This window comes from Trichechus manatus, unplaced genomic scaffold (genome assembly GCF_000243295.1).
Source record: "Trichechus manatus latirostris isolate Lorelei unplaced genomic scaffold, TriManLat1.0 scaffold00101, whole genome shotgun sequence".
NCBI lineage: Eukaryota > Metazoa > Chordata > Mammalia > Sirenia > Trichechidae > Trichechus > Trichechus manatus.
Window position 1 is genome coordinate 7696608 of NW_004444037.1, and position 17697 is coordinate 7714304.

Sequence of the window (17697 nt, forward strand, 5' to 3'; positions counted from 1 at the left end):
ACAGGACTGGGCAGTGTTTCATTCTGTTATGCATAAGGTTGCCATGAGTCGGAGCCAACTTGACAGCAACTAACAGCAACAACAACAAAACCACTTTGTCTTTTATATCAATTGCTATTCATCTATATCTTCCCAATTTATATATTTGAGGGTGATTTTTGGACCAAAGTACAGGAGCTTACAATAATCTCTATCAAACTGGATTAACGGATTATTCAACAAACATTTGTTGGGCATCTGCCCTGTGCTGAGGACTGTTCTCTATGCTGAGGACAGAGCTATGGCTGAGCCAGACTAGCTCCTGCTTACATGGAGCTTCCATCCTAACAGGGGGAGACAGAAAATAAGCAAGGAAACTCCAGCCAGTGATGAGTGCCATAGAGGACGTAGGTGGGTGCTGTGGTGGGAAGTGACCAGAAGGAGGAGAAGGGGCCTACCTTACATGGCATGGGCTCCTCATGAAGGAGCTCTGGTGGTGCAAATAGTTAAGCGTTCGACTGCTAACAGAAAGATTGCATGTTCAAACCCACCCAGCGACTCCATGGGAGAAAGATCTGGCGATCTGCTTCCATAAAGATTTCAGCCAACAAAACCCTATGGGGCAGTTCTACTCTGTCACATGTGGTCACTGTGAGTCGAAACTCAATGCACCTATCAACAACAACCTGACGGACGAGAAAGAATTTGAGCTGAGATTTGACGGTTATGCAGGGATTCGCTATTCAAAGGAAACTGATAGAATCCATTTGAGGCACACCCAGAAATGGGTTCCCTTTCACAAAAAATGACAAGAATAGCATGAAAAATTGGAGTCCAGAAACCATATTCTCACCACAAGCTTCAGCTCCTTCCTTGCTAGGCCTATAGGAGTATTAACCTACTCTTAAAAGGGCACATTTTCACTGTTCTCTCTGCCCCTGGCTGTTAGAGGATGTGCCGGTGATATAGGAAGTGGTCAAGCTGGAGAAGTCACTGTTTTCTGACTACAAAAGTGGGGTCAAGGAGGTCAGCTCTCTCCACCCCATGCTCCAAACAGCCACAGGCACCAGGCAGGAGATGTTCCCGGCTGCCCTGGGCTTTGGTGCACACGTGCCCGACACCAGCTCTGTGTCCTCGTTTACTCACTGCCTGGTGGGCTGAGCTCTGTAGCTGGACGGGAGGCAGAGAGGCCTGCAGAAGCCTGTGATTGTGGGAAGAAAACAACAGGGAGGGACCCTCACAAAAATACAGGGAGAGGTCAGCTCAGGAAGAGGAGGAAGACCAAATGGGCAAGTTGACCTTGTCATCCCCCGTTGTCCCTGGGCACATGCATGTCACGCACACATGCTGTCATGCAGTACTACATTTCTGGAGTTGAACACTTAGTGAGGATGTGATTAAAAAAATATATATATAGACCCTGAAATATGCTCATTTTTGCATACAGCCTTAGGAGTTCAAGGATACCTAAATCCTGACTCTTAAACCTGGCTGCAGGTTATTCTGAAATTGATGAGAAACCCAGAAGAAGGAGTTGGGTGACATTAAAAAAAAAAAAAAATCAGAAGGGACAGAGGTGATGAGATGATCTGAAATCTCACACATCCAGTTCTTTAAAAACCAGTTGCCATAGATTCCGGCTCATAGTGACCCCATGTGTGTCAGAGTACAACTGTACTCCATAGGGTTTTCTGTGGCTGATTTCTCCGAAGTAGATCACCAGGCCTTTCTTCCGAGATACCTCTGAGTGGACTCAAACCTCTAACCTTAAATTAGCAGCTGAGTGTGTTAACTGTTGGACCATGCAGGGACTCTTCCAACTCTTTAGGAGATCCTCAAAAGTATAGCACGCTAACCACCAGGGCAAGAGAAAGCAGGTCAAATGGTCCACAATAAGTTTTGCAGTGAGGATTGATCATGACTGATCAGGTACATTTATTTACTCCACTGTCCCACTGGGTTAATGTTTAACATAGGCGTATGAGCGTGTGTGTGTGTGTGTGTGTGTGTGTGTGTGTGTGTATGTGTGTACATGTACGTGTGCAAGTGAAGATGGACAGTACCACACATATGACATGTGTTCAGAGAATATTTCATCAAATGGATGAATGTGCATGTTAGTCACTGTGCCTACGTGGGTTCCTTTTACTGGGAAGCGTCTTCCAAGTTTAAAAGAAATAACATAAAAGGAAAAAGAGACGTTTATCCCCTACTCCTTTCCAATGGAGTCCCTGAATGGTGCACATGGTTAATGCTCTCAGCTGCTAACCAAAAGGTTGGAGGTTTGAATCCACTCAGAGGTGCATTGGAAGAAAAGCCTAGTGATCTACTTACAAAAATCAGCCATTGAAAGCCCAGTGGAGCACAGTTCTACTCTGACACACACAGGGTTGCCATGAGTCGGAATCAACTTGAAGCAACTGGTTTTTTGTTTTTTTTTTTGTTATTTCTTTTCCGGGTCTCCATGTTAGAAATCAGAAGGATATGGAATCTAAATCCTAGGCTGTTCTGCTTCCTCTGTGTTCAGCAGAAATAGAACAGGAAGGCTCTGGCACCTACAAATTACAGAGAGAGCCTAGAGAAGCAGAAAGCCGAGAGGACCGTCACTCTCTGTGGGCTGGGATGCTTGTGCAGGAGTTCCGGGCAGACCTGAGAACAAAGTCTCTTCCTGCTGGAGCAGAGCACCTGCATGGAGTCCCAAAGGCTGCTTTAGGGCCTTGGTCCTGTGGCTGTTGGGGAACTCTGGTATCCTCCACCCGCATCTCACAGTCATCCAGAATATGCTTCTGATTACATATTTCTCCTTAGTCCAAGAGGCCTGTTGTTAATTAATGAGCTGCATCTTCAAATACTGTCACGATGAGATTGCCTGCAGTTAGCAACCTTTGTTGACAGCTAAACTATACTTGTCCAACAGCTACAATGTAATTCAGGCTGTCCAAAGAAAATTTGTATGAATTAAATACCCTGTTCCTCATGTTTAGGTGTAAAATCTGTCTACTGTCAGCAAAGATTCTCTCCTCTCTGGTTGTTCTTGTGGGAGGTGTCTGGCCAGTAGTTGGTACGAGCAGGTACGGCAGGATGGGCAGATCTCTGAGCATGCTGGGAGCGCCTTATACTCTTCTGGCTTAAGAAAGAGGTTCACCACCTTTGCCGGGCCTCCGCCCCCTGTGGGCGGCTGGAGTTGGGCGGTCAGGAGCTGATGGGCCAGGACTGAGGTCAGCATACTCTTTAACCCTGAATGGCACCCAGGCCTAAGGCGCGAGTTGAGAAGAAAAGCAAGGAGAGAGTTGAAGGAGAAAGAGCAAGGACAATGAAAAGGACAGGGAGAGGATTCGAACATACAAAGAGAACAGTCACGGCGAGCGGCGATTGAGTCTCATCCATGGACATTTTCATCCATGCTGTCTGTTGCCTGAAAAATGGCCAGTTCTCCAAAAGGAATTCTTTGATGTTCAGTTTGCCTAATATCACTCATTTGATGAGGACTATATGGTGGTGCAGTGGTGGGTACTGGTGGCGCAGTGGTTAAGAGCTCACCGGCTAACCAAAAAGTCAGCAGTTCAAATCCAGCAGCCACTCCTTGGAAACCCTATGGGGCAGTTCTACTTCATCCTATAGGGTCACTATGAGTCAGAATTGACTCAACGACAACAGGCTTATATTAATAAAAGGGAGCCCTGGTGGCGCAGTGGTTAAGAGCTATGGCTGCTAACCAAAAGGTTGGCAGTGTGAATCCACCAGCTGCCTGTTGGAAACCCTATTGGAGCAGCTCTACTCTGTCCTATAGGGTCACTATAGGGTCGCTATGAGTCGGAATCAACTTGACAGCAATGGGTTTGGTTTTCTGGATATTGATAAAATTTATATCTGATGGGCCAATTGCAGACTCTTTTGAGCACTTTCTTTTTTCATTTTCAGCTGTCTTTTTTTCTTCTTTGGCCTATTTTTTAGAAGGTTAAGAACTATATTTTAGCCAAATAATACAGAATTGCCCATAGTTGAAGGGGCTGAGAAATCTTGAAAATGCTCAAAGCAGTCTGAATACCAAAAGATGTATAAGATGTAAAAATGCTTAAAAGAACCATCAACTATTACATTGTATATGAAATGCTGGCAGTGTGACCCTACTTGCTCTTTAAAATAGGAAGCTTAAACAAAGAGGTTTTTAGTTGAATCGGTTTGAGACAAATTAACCAGAGCTATTTGATCATCTTTTTTTAGAGCCTCCCTGAGTGAAAAACTTCCTGCTGTCTCTTGCTAAACTCACTGCCTCCTTCATTGTCTTTTTGTGCTTGTTCATTTATTCATTCATTCAATCATTCACTAACTTCCTATATCAGGGATCTGCTACAGATAAGGCACTATGCTAAGAAACAATGAAAAGACTCCGTGAAGGAAACAGGAAATACAGTGAGACACAAACAGCTATGGCGACATACTCAGCCTTGGGGTAGAGAGGGTTCAGGAGGGCTTCTTGGAGGTGGTGATGTATGAGCAGATTGTTCAAGGGCAAGTGAGAGGTCTTCAGGCAACGAGTGGGGGAACCCATGTTCCAGACAGAGAAGCAGCCCCCAAGTTCCAGTTGTAAAACTTCAAACAGTTTAGGGTGGTTGGAATGGGGAGCCCTGGTGGTGCAGTGGTTAAAGCACTCGGCTGCTAACCAAAAAGTCAGCAGTTCAAACCCCCCAGCCGCTCCACAGGGGAAAGATGTGGCAGTCTGCTTCTGTAAAGATTTACAGCCTTGGAAACCTCATGAGGCAGTTCTGCTCTGTCCTGTAGGGTCATTCTGAGTTGGAGTCGACTTGTCAGCAATGGGTTTGGGACTGGGGGTGGGGTTGGAATGGGGAACTAGTGGTGAAGGGGGTGTAGTGGCAAGGAGGACAGAGTGTGGAGTGGTGAGCGGCAATCAGATTCTAAAGTTCTGGAATGTCCTCTTAAGAAAACCAGTAAACCAGTTGCAGTGGAGTCACTTCCAACTCATGGTGACCCCATGTGTGTCAGAGTAGAACTGTGCTCTGTAGGGTTTTCAGTGGCTGATTGGGGGCTTATCAGAGGGCAGTGGGAAGGCAATAAGGGTTCTAAGCCAGTGAGTGATTCAATCAGATGGCTTGGGGAAGATGGCTCTGGCAGCTGTGCCTCCCCTCCCCACACCCTCTCTTACATCAGCTCCAGTGACTGCCAGGAGCTTAATAGAAGACTGCAGCCGAATAATGAAGATGGTGATGATGATGACGCAATAGCAGCTGCCATTTTAAGCCCCTCTGGGTCCTGTCAGTATATTAAATATGTCTACATTTAATCCTCGTAATAATCATATGAGATGGATATTATTATTTCCACTCTACAGATGAGGAAATTGAGGCTTAGAGTGATTAAGCAACTTCTCCAGGGTCACCCAGCTGGGGTCCAACTAAAATTGGACAGTCCTAAGGTTATGCTCTTAACCACACTATATTACCTGGCAAGGATCCTTGGTCTGAGTTCTTTCTCCCTTCCTCCAAAGGCCCACTAACCTACTTCATCCATGAGCCTCCTCAGTTTTCTATCTTGTTTCTTTTCACCTTTCCATGGAGCAGGCCCCAAACACCCTCTAGTTTAGTCCTCAGCAGCCTCAGGCTGATGTGCTGTGTAAATACCTGCTTGTTTATGTGTGAGGAGCCTGGTCTTCATGTCCGTGGTCTCTGTCAGCCATGGCTGGAAGCCCAGCACATGACCTGATAGTGATAAATTATTTTGACTTGGTTCTTGCTGCTGTAGAAGTGTTGGCATCAACTGAGCCTATAGCCCTTTCTCTCCAAGTTCCTCAAACTTGCCAGCAAGGCTTAAGCATCCTCGGAGATTCCTTTAGCCCTTATGCTTGCCCTCACCACAGCCAGAGAAGAATCCCCCATCTTTGCACTGGAACTAAGGACCAAAACGACTGGCGGGGGGCAAGGGGCTGTGGTGGTAAGTCAGGGGGAGAAGAGACGGACTTTGGATAAATTAGCTACTACTAGCCTCTACTGGCTCAGAAGAGTCTGCTTCCACCGTGTGCACGAAGGATTTTTGTCTTTATATATTTTTAAACATATATGAATAAGGGATTCTTATGGTCTATGAAGGAGTCCCTGGGTGGCAAAAGGTTGGCAGTTTGGATCCACCCAGAGGCACCTCGGAAGAAAGTCTTGGTGATCTACTTCCGAAAGGTCATGGCCATGAAAATCCTATAGAACAGTTCTACTCTGCAACACATGGGTCGCCACGAGGTAGAATCAACTCTATAGCAACTGGTTTGGGTTTTCTTAGTGGTCTGTGAATCCCTAGGGAGTCCATGGACCTCCCCTAAAATTATATTCAAAATGTGTATACGAACATATGTGTATTTTTCTAATGAGTTCTTAGCTTTCATAAGACTCAGAAGAAAGGAGGTCAAAGATCCAATTACAAAAACACATAAAACAGCAGCTAACAATTACCTATCCCCTTTTGTGCTCTTTGTACAGAACCTTATGTAATCCTTGCTGCAATGCTGTGAGGTAGGGACAATCTTCCTTCTGAGACAGATGAGACAAGTAAGGCTCCAAGCGAAGTGACTTTCCAGGACGTTTGCCAATCAGCAGTGGAGCTGGGGTGGACTTGGGGTTTGACTGACAGCACAGCCTGGCATGGTAGCCCCCATTCTCAGTCACCTCTGAGGTTAGGTGTAGAAAACCTGGAATAAAGAAAAACCTTCTCCAGAACCACTTATTTAAATGGTGTGTAAACTGTGTGTGGACAAGTGAGAGGTCCTCAGGTAAAGAGTATGTGAGGATGCTAAGGGTATGCTAATATTCAGTCACGCGAGGGCAGAGGTGGTTCAGTGGTAGAATTCTCGCCTTCCATGGGGGAGACCTGGATTTGATTTCTGGCCAATGCACCTCATGCACAGCCACCACTTGTTTGTCCGTGGAGGCTTGCGTGTTGCTATGTTGCTGAACAGGTTTCAGCAGAGCTTCCAGACTAAGATGGACTAGGAAGAAAGATCTGGTGATCCACTCCCGAAAATCAGCCAGTGAAAACCCTATGGATCATAAGGGTCCTATCCACAACTAATCATGGGACAGGACCAAGCAGCATTTCGTTCAGTTGTGCTTAAGTTAAGCTGAGTCAGCAGCAGCTAACAATAATATTCACTCACTGTCCTCAAGTTCTCATTACATGACGTCTTAGTTATTTAGTGCTGCTATAGCAGAAATACCACAAGTGGATGGCTTTAACAAACAGAAGTTTATTCTCTCACAGCTTAGGATGCCAGAAGTCCAAATTCAGGATGCCAGCCCTAGGGGAAGCCTTTCTCTCTCTATTGGTTCTGGGGAAAGGTCCTTGTCATCAATCTTTCCATGGTCTAGGAGCTTCTCAGCACAGGGGCCCAGGGTCTAAAGGATGCACTCTGCTCCCCGTGCTGCTTTCTTGGTGGTATGAGGCCCCCCTGACTCTCTGCTCACTTCTCTCTTTTATATCTCAAAAGAGATGGATTAAGACACAACCTAATCTTGTAGATTGAGTCCTGCCTCATTAACACAACTGCCTCTAATCCCACCTCATCAACATCATAGAGGTAGGATTTACAACACATAGGAAAACCACATCAGATGACACAATACTGGGAATCATGGCCTAGCCAAGTTGACTCACATTTTGGGGGGACACATTTCAATCCATAACACATGGCCTTCAAGGAAAAATGTGTAGCACAAATTTCAGTGTGTTTTTTTTTCTGCCAGTATGTCTTGGCTGACATTAACCATGCATTTTTTAAGATAATTCCTCTTTCAAGAGCAAGAAAAATAGATGCCTCTAAAGACCAATGCTTTTTTAAAAAGGCCTTTTTTTAAACGGCCATACCCAAGGGCTGTGTATTGCAGGGGAAGGAGGAGCTGCACGAAGGGGATCTTGGCTGGGTGATGGAGGGGTGCATGAAGAGCTCCTTAAACTCTTAAGAGCAATGGCCTCTCATAATTGTCATACATTCTTCTTGGAATTGAGTTCTCACATTTTTGTAAAATAAAGAAGATATTTTATTCTGATTATATGATTCAATTCCAAAGAGGTTGAGGAATCTATTTTAAAAAATATATGCCTCTAAAGACTAATGCTTGTTTTTAATAACCCTCATTTCTTTCACAACAACAAAAAAATAAAAACTATAAAATGCCTCCTTCTCTCCTCCCTCCCCCTGACTTTAGCCCCATCCTCCTTTCCTCAGCATTGCAGTGTGGACTCTGCCTTTGACCAGTGAGCTAGTTGAAACGGGAGCTAGTTAATTCGTTTGTCTGATGACACCTGGGACAACTTTGCTTGGGAAACATTGTGCCAGTGTGCGGTGTCAACTTGCACTGCTCCCGGAAAGCACAGCCAGACAGTGTCTCCAGGTGAAGCCCAGTCACTCTGTGGCCTTGGAATCACCTACACTCAAGTGGTGGGCTGTGCAATTCTGACTCTAGTATCTCCCTCCCTGTGTCCCTCAGTCACCTCCTCACCTGTTGTCAAGTCTGCCCTGACTCTCAGTAACCCCATGCACAACAGGATCAGGCCGTTGTGGTCTAGGGATCTCACTGGCTGATTTTTCAGAAGTAGATCTTGGAAGTTTGGATCCAGAGGGTTTTCATTGGCTGATTTTCAGAAGTAGATCTCTAGGCCTTTCTTCTTAGCCTATCTTCGTCTGGGAGCTCCGCGGAAACCTGTTCAGCATCATAGCTCCTCACCTAAACCTGTTGCCGTCAAGTCGAACTCGACTCATAGCGACCCTATAGGACAGAGTAGAACTGCCCCACCGGGTTTGCAAGGCTGTAATCTTTACGGAAGCAGATCACCAGGTCTTCTCTCCCACAGAGCCACCAGTGGGTTCAAACCCCCGACCTTTTGGTTAGCAGCCAAGCACTTAACCACTGCGCCACCAGGGCTCCTTACCTTTTCACCTAGTATGTGTAAAATATCTGCTTGTGCAGAATTTCACCAGGTCCTTAGCAAAGCACATCAATCACACTTCCAGCTCAGCCTTGGAGGACAAACTCTTTCAATATTGCAAAGAGAAATCTGTCCCAGAGTACAGGTCCAGACTGAGGGAAGCAAGAAGGGCCACCACAACTTCAGACCAGAGAGGCCCAAAGGTCCAGGGTAGATTAGAGTAAAGCAGCCACACTCTGACCCTTGATGACAGAGAAGTGACGAGAGAGGCACTTGGACACTGGAGCCAGCCTGCTTGGGTTAGAATCCTGGCTCAACCACTTACTCTGTGTCCTTGGCAAGTTCCATAACCTTTCTATACTTTATTTTCCCTATCTGCAAAATGGGAATAATAAATATACCTACTTCATAAGGTTGTTATGAGGAGTAAATGGAAGTGAAATGAGATAATCTTCAGTGCCTGGCATAACATAAGAACTGATAAATATTAGCTGCTATCATCATCATCAGACCCCTGGGGGCGCAGTGGTTAAGAGCTCAGGCTGCTAACCAAAAGGTCAGCTGTTCAAATCTACCAACTGCTCCTTGGAAACCCTATGGGGCAGTTCTACTCTGCCCTATAGAGTCTCTATGAGTTGGAATTGACTCACTGGCAATGGGTTTGTTTTTTTTTTATCATCATCATTGGAGCCTCGGTGGCACAACACTTAAGCACTCACCTGCTAACAGTAAGGTCGGCAGTTCTAATCCACCCAGCGGCTTCACAGGAGAAAGATCTGGTGATTTGCTCCCATGCAGATTACAGCCTAGAAAACCCTATGGAGCAGTTCTACTCTGTCACATGGAGTTGCTATGAGCCGAAAACTGACCAGCAACACCTAACAGCAACGACATCATCATCAACAACAGCAGTATCTACCTCTCGTGTGTGACTTCACATACTCCCTGGAGAAGCAAATGCTCCCTGAAAAAGGGAGACAACTCAGTATTGAGGCTCGTGAAGCCACGGGATGATTATACTCAATTCAGCTGCAAGGCAGTGGCCGGGATCAGCCTGTCAAATACGCCCAGTGCCAGTCTCAGCCATTCTTAGTACCCCGTTCATAGACAACACACCATCCTTCCCACACTGGGCACCTTCCCTCCATCCAGGAAACTAGCACCAGGTGGTTTCAACCTGCTGCTGTCTGCCTTTCTCTTCACTGTGTCCCACTCCATATCTTCCCCCAGAGAAATTCTTTGCATTTTTATTTCCCATCATCTAATAACCTGGGATCAGCTTCCCTAATTGTCTGTGGTGTGTTTGCCCCCTCCTGTTGGTAGGTCATTGTGCTGTCCACACGACTCCTGAAACCACTTAACATTCCTGAGTTGCTATTTGCAACTGACCGGCTGCATCCAGACCTTGGCTTCTGAGCACCTGCGAAGGAGATAAGACCTACCAGAGCTGGAAATACCAATACTATTGCCTGTCACCATTCAAGATATGCCTCCCAAACCAAAATGCTCCTGTTACTAATTGTGGGTATGATTGAATTCGGCCTGAACGGTCTTAATAACTAGGCAGAGAGGTACTTTGCTTGTATTGCTGCATTCTTCAAAACAAAAATTTTTTTTCTTCATTTTTCTAAATGATGTCAAGCTGTCTTTCAGCTGGCCTGATGAGTGATAATTCTCACTTATCCTGAACCCTCTACTTGTAATCTTCCTGATACCACCTGCAAGTTCATTAATTCTAAATAAATGCCTCTTGGCAAGTAGTGTTGGTAGATTACAGATCTTCTGATTTGAAGTTGCTCGAGGAGAAACTAGACATATGTTAGGATGATGGTAAGTGTGAGGAAAACTTGGTTTTTCTTAAGATTATATAACCGAGAAAGGAACATATAAATAGGGTCTGAGGCTTTGTTTCTCTCTTGATCTGAAACATTTCTGAAAAGGCAGGGTTGGGAGGGGTAGTGGCCAGGGCAGCACTGGTAGTCTGAGTACATTGTAAATTGTCCCGCCTTAACAAAGGGCCTCATTGTTCCAGCTCATTCACCACGCAGGGCTGCCAGGCTGCTTGGAACGCTAGTGGGAGAGAGGTGGATTGGGGAGCTGTTGCAAATTTCCCTCCCCTCCCAAAGGAAGGCCCTAATAAGAAATATTTGGTCTCAGGGAGTCTAGTTATAACCCCAATCCCTCTGACCTTTTTGATTTCAAATTTGTATTGAAATATAAAGCTTTCTTTTCTGTAAGTCTAAATTTTTCTCCTGGCCATCACAGAAAAACCTAGATGCATCCAGTGGAATTATATAAGAACTGTGGAAAAAAATGAACTGCCTGGAACCCACACATTTGTAGGTGTATGGTTGATGGAAATTTCCAGTATCCCCAAAAGAAGTCTGTAATAAAGAGAGAAAACTGAAAAGTTTCTAGTGTGGATTAAACAGGTGGAGGAAATAAAATGTAAACCAAAACAGTCAAGTGTCTCTGATTTTAATTCTCTACAAAACACTGTTATTTTATGGGAAAAAAGCAAACAAACTGTGAGGTTGGAAATAATTCTGAGATGTAATCAAAGCAGGGTTTTTATAGACACAGATGTTCTTTTTCCTGCCCAAGTATGTGTTCCACCCAACACAAATTCTTTCATGGTCCTTAAATATGGGAGACCTCTGATACTTGTTTTATTCTGCTAATCTAGAAGCCTTGATTTTGAATAAGGAAGAAAATTACAGCCACTCAAGAGAAATCATAATTAAAGCAGAGAAAATTACTATTTTCTAAAATAAAATTTAAAAAATTAAGAAGTAACCTGTTACTTGACTCATCTACATTCATTCATTCACCAAATATCGGGTGAGCACCTGTCATGTTCCAGACATGCTGCTGGGATCTGTGTTGAATGAGGTGATGAACGAGCCACACACATCCCTGACTCTGCGGTACTCACAGAATGAGCAGCTGGTACTCCTCCTGATGCTTGGGCCCTAGGTCAGTATCTATTCAAGGTTAAGTTTTAAACCATGTGTTTACATGCAAAGGAAACTTTCTGGAAGTATACAAGCCAAACTGCTAACAAGTGATTACCTCAGAGAAGGAATATAGAATGGGAGAGCTAAGAAATGTATTCGTGTATTACTTTTGTGACTTTAACTGTAGTTTTACAAGTTAGTTTTTTATTTAAAATGAATATTCAAAAGCGTCTAATCTGAAATGAGAAAAGGAGGATGTTACTGATTGTAAATGTTATCCATAAGCAGTTATTGTGCCCTGAAAATGCTCTCAATACTATATTAAATGTGGCCAAAGGCAGCCTCTGAGCTGTGGAGGGATCTGTCAAAAGTTTGGTTGATAATCACCTTGTTCCATCTGCGTGGTCACTGGTTGGAGGAAAGGTTTGGAGAAAAGAAGAGCTGGAAGAAGTCTGTAATCACCAGAGGTTGGTTTGAATAAGAAAGCAGGAGTCTCCTTGATTAAAAAGGAGGCACAAAATGGAAACTCGATATAAATCCTGCAAAGGGCCTTGGACAGGTACGAAAAAGACAAGAGACTCAAGACATGGAGCTTTGTCCCCACGGAGGAGCCTCCTGGAGCCTGGCTGGTGTTGGCTTGTTCTTGTACTCACTGCCACCAGAGTGGGAGGAGCTAGGGGGAGCACTGGATCAAACTCTCTACACCCTGCGAAAGAACAGTGATTAGAACTGGGCCCCCGAAGTCTTCTCTGGATTCAAGTCCCAACTCCACCACTCAGGAGCTGTAGATTTCACTGTCTACATCTGTAAAATTCAGATAATAATTGCACCTACCTCATGAGAGGGAGCCATCCCTAACACAGCTGCTAGCACTTAAAACCCAGTGAATGTGGGTGTTCATTACGAGGGCACCAACAAAGTTATCTCACAGAATTATGACAAAGTATCAACAGGAGAATAATGTCAAATGGAGAGAAAATTTGGAGGCGCTCTTGCGGGGACAAGGAGATGAGAAGATGGAGGTAAAGTAACACCGCAGTGCCACAGACTTCTGAGATAATATAATAGCCCAGAGGTTAGGAGCGCAGTGTCAGGAGCCCAATCCAATGCCTGGACTCCAATCTCATCTTCTCCACTTAGTAGTTCACTTTCTCTTGGTCTCAGCTGCTTCTATAAAAATTGGAGAATGATAGTACCTACTGCATCAAGGTGTTATGACAATTAAAGGAGTTAATACATGTAAAGCAATCAGAACATGGCATGTGACAAGCTCACTAAGAGCATTTAAACCAGTAAACCAGTTGCCCTTGAGTCAGTTCTGACTTCATGGTGACCTTCTGTATGTCAGAGAAGAACTGTGCTCCGTAGGATTTTCAATGGCTAATTTTTCAGAAGTAGACCACCAGACCTTTGTTCTGAGGCACCTATGGGTGGACTCAAACCTCCAGTTAGCAGCTGAACACGTTAACCATTTGCACCACCCAGGGGCTCCAAGACCATTTATGAGTCACCATTATTGGTAAAAAATGTGATGATTGCTCACGCAGGACCATATGTCTTTAATGGAACCTTCTCCATCAGAGTCAGCCACAAAGTAGTTGTACAGGTTCCAAGACTGACACCTTTACCATTTCAACCTCATCCAACGGTATGGATTCTAAAGTGATTTTTTTTTTTCTCCACCAGATGTCCGCCACTTGAAGGTGACCTGAAAGGTTAGGCTGAGTTGGATAGTGGTGCTTTCGTCGCTCTCAGTTGTCAGCATGAGTGTTTACCACCTAAGCCCTGGCTTGGCCAGAGCCAAGACAAGCACATACAAATGCAAACCTTCTCCCAAGGACTTCACAGGCAGTTCTTTATAAACACAACTGATAGAGGTGTAAATACTTTGTAGCAATTGACTTCTGCCTTTGTAAACCCTCCTGTTGGAGTCCACTTCCCAGTAAACATAGCTGGCACAGCAAAGTGTTTGGCCAGGCATCAGCCAAGTGTCATCCCCAGAAGGCCTGGGCATATGAAAAGACTGTTTACACCACAGCCCCTCCATTACAACAGTATCTCAAATAGCAAGGAATTCTACCAAGCTCTCCCCAAGACTGCTATTATTTTACCCTGGTTACCAGACACAGAATCTCAACAACGAATAATCCACTATTACAAGTGTTGCCTGCAGTCCCTGCCCAAGAAACATCCAGAAACTCCATCTCTGTTTTGAAAGAAATGTAAAAAGACAAAACCAAATGATGGAGTGTTTGCAGAGTATTTGGCAAGGGAACATGAGATGAGGGTGGTAGGGTGGTGGCTGGGGTCTTGCCAAAAACAGTAATAACCCTAATCCTGTTCTCCTCCCACCAAATTTAGAAGAGTAATCAGGACAATACGTACTTTCTGGAAACTTCTCTTTTTAGACCCTAAAAAGAATGCAAAAAACACCAGTTTTCCTGGGTTATTTATTATAACCAGAACAAGCCCTATAATTCCTTCTGGGCCATTCCCTGAGGGACCTGTCTTGAGTCAGGTCAGAGACCCTGCTGGGCAGCCCACTGGGGTACACCCCTCCACGCAGTCAAGATCACAGTTACCCAACTGCTCATTTGTGAGGGATTTGCCCACAGATGTGTTCTTTGCCCAGAAAACACAATTGCTTTCTCACCCTTGGAGTGTAAGATGAAGGTAGAAATCTCATTTTTGCCTAAATCACGGAGATCTCTATAAATACACCCACAGCTCCTAAACCCGGGGTTAGGAGTTGGCTGGGGCTAGTGGGTCTGCGGATCGGCGCCTTGTAAACGCCTCACGCGGCAAGAAGCCCAGGAGCTCCGGGAAGGTCTCGCCATCTCGCACAGCGCAGCGCCAGGCCAGCTGGAGAGTTGCCGAATGTTTTTGATTTGAGACAGGGAGGAAAACTCGAAAGCCAGACATCACAACAGACATGGATCCGGTTCTGAGACAGACGGGCTGTGATGGGGCCTTTGCCCCTGCCTGCACGTCTTTATTAGTGAGCTGGGACTGGAAGCCAGTGAGCCTCCAGCTAATGACAACAGCAGATGTGGGCCGTGGCAGCGAGGGGAGCCTGGGGCTAGTGAGGAGCCGCAAGCCTATGGCAGCAAAAGGAAGACTGAGGGAAGCAGGAAAGCTACCGTGGGTCAGGGCAGGAAGGGCCAGCGCCTACAAGTAGATGAGTGGTCCACGGTGGTGCTTTACCTAGAGGAGTCAGAGTTGGGAAGCAGAAGGCCAGGGCATCAGACGCCCCTAGGGTGGAGTCCTAGATCTGCCACGTACTGGACCAGTTACTCATTTCTTCTGAGTTGCCCTTTTCCTCGCCTGTAGAAGGGGACCAAAGATGCATGGTGGGACTGTTGTGGAGAAAAAGTCAGTTATTTCAAACACCTCATACAATGCCTGGCACATAGGTTTTCAATAAATAAACTGGAGTGGGAGCGGTTAGGGGAGCCCTGGATCAGACTCTCCGCCTCCCTGCAAAGGAGCAGTGGTTAGAAACGGACCTGAGGTCTTCTCTGGGTTCAAGTCCCAGCTCTGCCACTCAGGAACTGTGGATCTCAGCATCTATATTGGGAAAATTCAGATCATAATGGTACTTACCTCCTGAAAGGGTTGATATAAGAGGAAAGCCATCCCTAACACAGCGGCTAGCACTTCACACCCACTGAATGTGGGTTTTTACTGCTGAGAGCACCAACGAAATTCTCTCACAAAATTATGACAAACTGTCAATAGGACACTATTCTGTAAGGACTAGTGTTCCAGACAAGCAATAATTGTTACTACCTGTGTGGCCCTAAGCAGGTAATTTAGTAAACTGAGGCTCAGTTTCCTCATCTCTAAAATGGAAATGGTAGTACCTTCCTCACAAGATTCTTCAGAGGATTAAAGGAGGTAATTTATAATCTGGCACATTGTAAATGCTCAATAAATTCTAATTCCTTTCCCTTCTCCGCCTCTCCCCAACATATACATCCCTGCCTTTGCTTTCCCAGGTGACAGAGGAGGTGTCTCCCTACCTAGGGGGAGAGGGGAGTCTCTCAGAGGGGTGGTTGTAGTTTAGAAATTCAAATAAAAAACAGGATTGGAGGTAATAGGAACTCTCTGTTCTTTCTGCACAATTTTTCATAAACTTAAAACTGTTCTAAAAAATATAACCTAAAAACTAAGCCTGTTGTTGTTGAGTCAATTCCGACTCATGGTGAGCCCACATATTACAGAGTAGAACTACTTCATAGGGTTTTCTTGATTGTAGTCTTTATGGAAGCAGATTACCAGGCCTTTCTTCTATGGCACCTCTGGATGAGTTTGAATCACCAGCCTTTCAGTTAGTAGCCGAGAGTGAACTGTTTGTACCACCCAAAACACCAAACCTGGTGCTGTCGAGTCGATTCCAACTCACTGCGACCCTATAGGACAGAGAAGAACTGCCTCATAGGGTTTCCAAGGAGTGGCTGGTGGATTCGAACTGCCAAACTTTTGGTTAGCGGCCGAGCTCTTAACCACTGTGCCACCAGGGCTCCTTGTACCACCCAGTTACCTCTAAAAAATAAAACTATTTTAAAAAAAACAGGGATTAAATGAAGAGATACTAATAATGAAAAATGAACAAAAATAGTGAAACGTGAAGGTAATTCACGAGAAGACAACGTGGTGTTTTCTAGAAGTCAAGCCAGCTGAGATAGTGAACAGAACTTGGACTGGGTGGTTTCCAGCCTAGACTCTCGTCTCTCTTTCCCTGGAATGCCGAGCAAACCACTTTATGTTCTCTGGAGGGACTAGAGCGCTGAGACTCCTTCCAGCCTGCCAGTTTAAGGTGAAGTATGAGAGATTGAGTCCAGGTCAGGGATGGGAGGTGAGGGGCAACTGTTATTGCATGAGATCGGGAGGTCAGGAGGGTCAGGGTGCAGCTCAGCAAGGGAACGGGAGAAACCTACACGAGAGGTTCGCACACTTGTGGAGCAGATGGAAAGGAAATAGGGGAAGCAGTACACTAATAAAGAGTGGAAGCAAAGTCCTGCTCAGCACCTTTGCAAGACAGAGCCCATGTGGAAGCTATCTTGTTTAATTCCAGAACATGGGTAAAAGAGCATTGCTAAGTATATAAAGATTAGCCTGTTACTCACTGCACATTATTAATACATTCACATAGAACGAATAGAAATAAAAGTGAGTAGACTCAAGACGCTGGAGATACTTGTTATTGTCTTTGAATTGAGATTTTTTTTAATCACATGTGTCTCCCACCCTCACCCACCCCACCCACATGCTCTTCTCAGAGGTCAGGTTAGGCTTGAAGTGTAAAAAGTTACCCTCCATCTGAAGAAGATTTGGGACATCACCAGAAGCCCTATCGAGAGTGGTCAGGATATTTACCCAGTGAGAAAACAGATTTGAAAGCCTGGCACCATACCATAGAAGGCCCTCAATAGGTATTCATTTTGGCTGCTGTCCTGTGGCCCCAGGGCCCCACATAGGCAGCAGTATCTTACATATGAAATGATATAAAGGTATGTTGTTGTTGTTGTTAGGTGCCATCGAGTCCATTTTCAACTCATAGTGACCCCATGTAATGGAGTAGAACTGCCCCCATAGGGTTTTCTTGGCTGTAATCTTTAAGGAAGCAGATTGCCAGGTCTTTGTTCTATGGAGCCATTGGGTGGGTTCTAACAGCCAACCATTCGGTTAGCAGCTGAGCGCTAACCAGGGCTCCTTATAAAGGAATAATAAGAACATAGATATCGTCAGAAGGCATAGATTCAGGTCCTTTGTGTGAACATGACATCACTCAAAACTCTGAGCCTGTTTTTCTCATCTGTAAATGGTAGTA

The 17697-nt window shown here is 45.1% G+C and overlaps 1 protein-coding gene across 1 annotated transcript in view; it reads left to right on the forward strand.

The window, feature by feature from the left end:
- SCFD2 (sec1 family domain containing 2) overlaps window positions 1-10505 on the forward strand; it is a 547542-nt gene extending 537037 nt beyond the window's left edge. Inside the window, exon 9 of the mRNA XM_004382903.3 lies at window positions 10231-10505. Within this exon, the coding sequence (XP_004382960.1) occupies window positions 10231-10323 (93 nt within the window). The 3' untranslated portion in view covers window positions 10324-10505. The remainder of the gene's footprint in view (window positions 1-10230) is intronic.
- Window positions 10506-17697: the final 7192 nt, after the last annotated feature.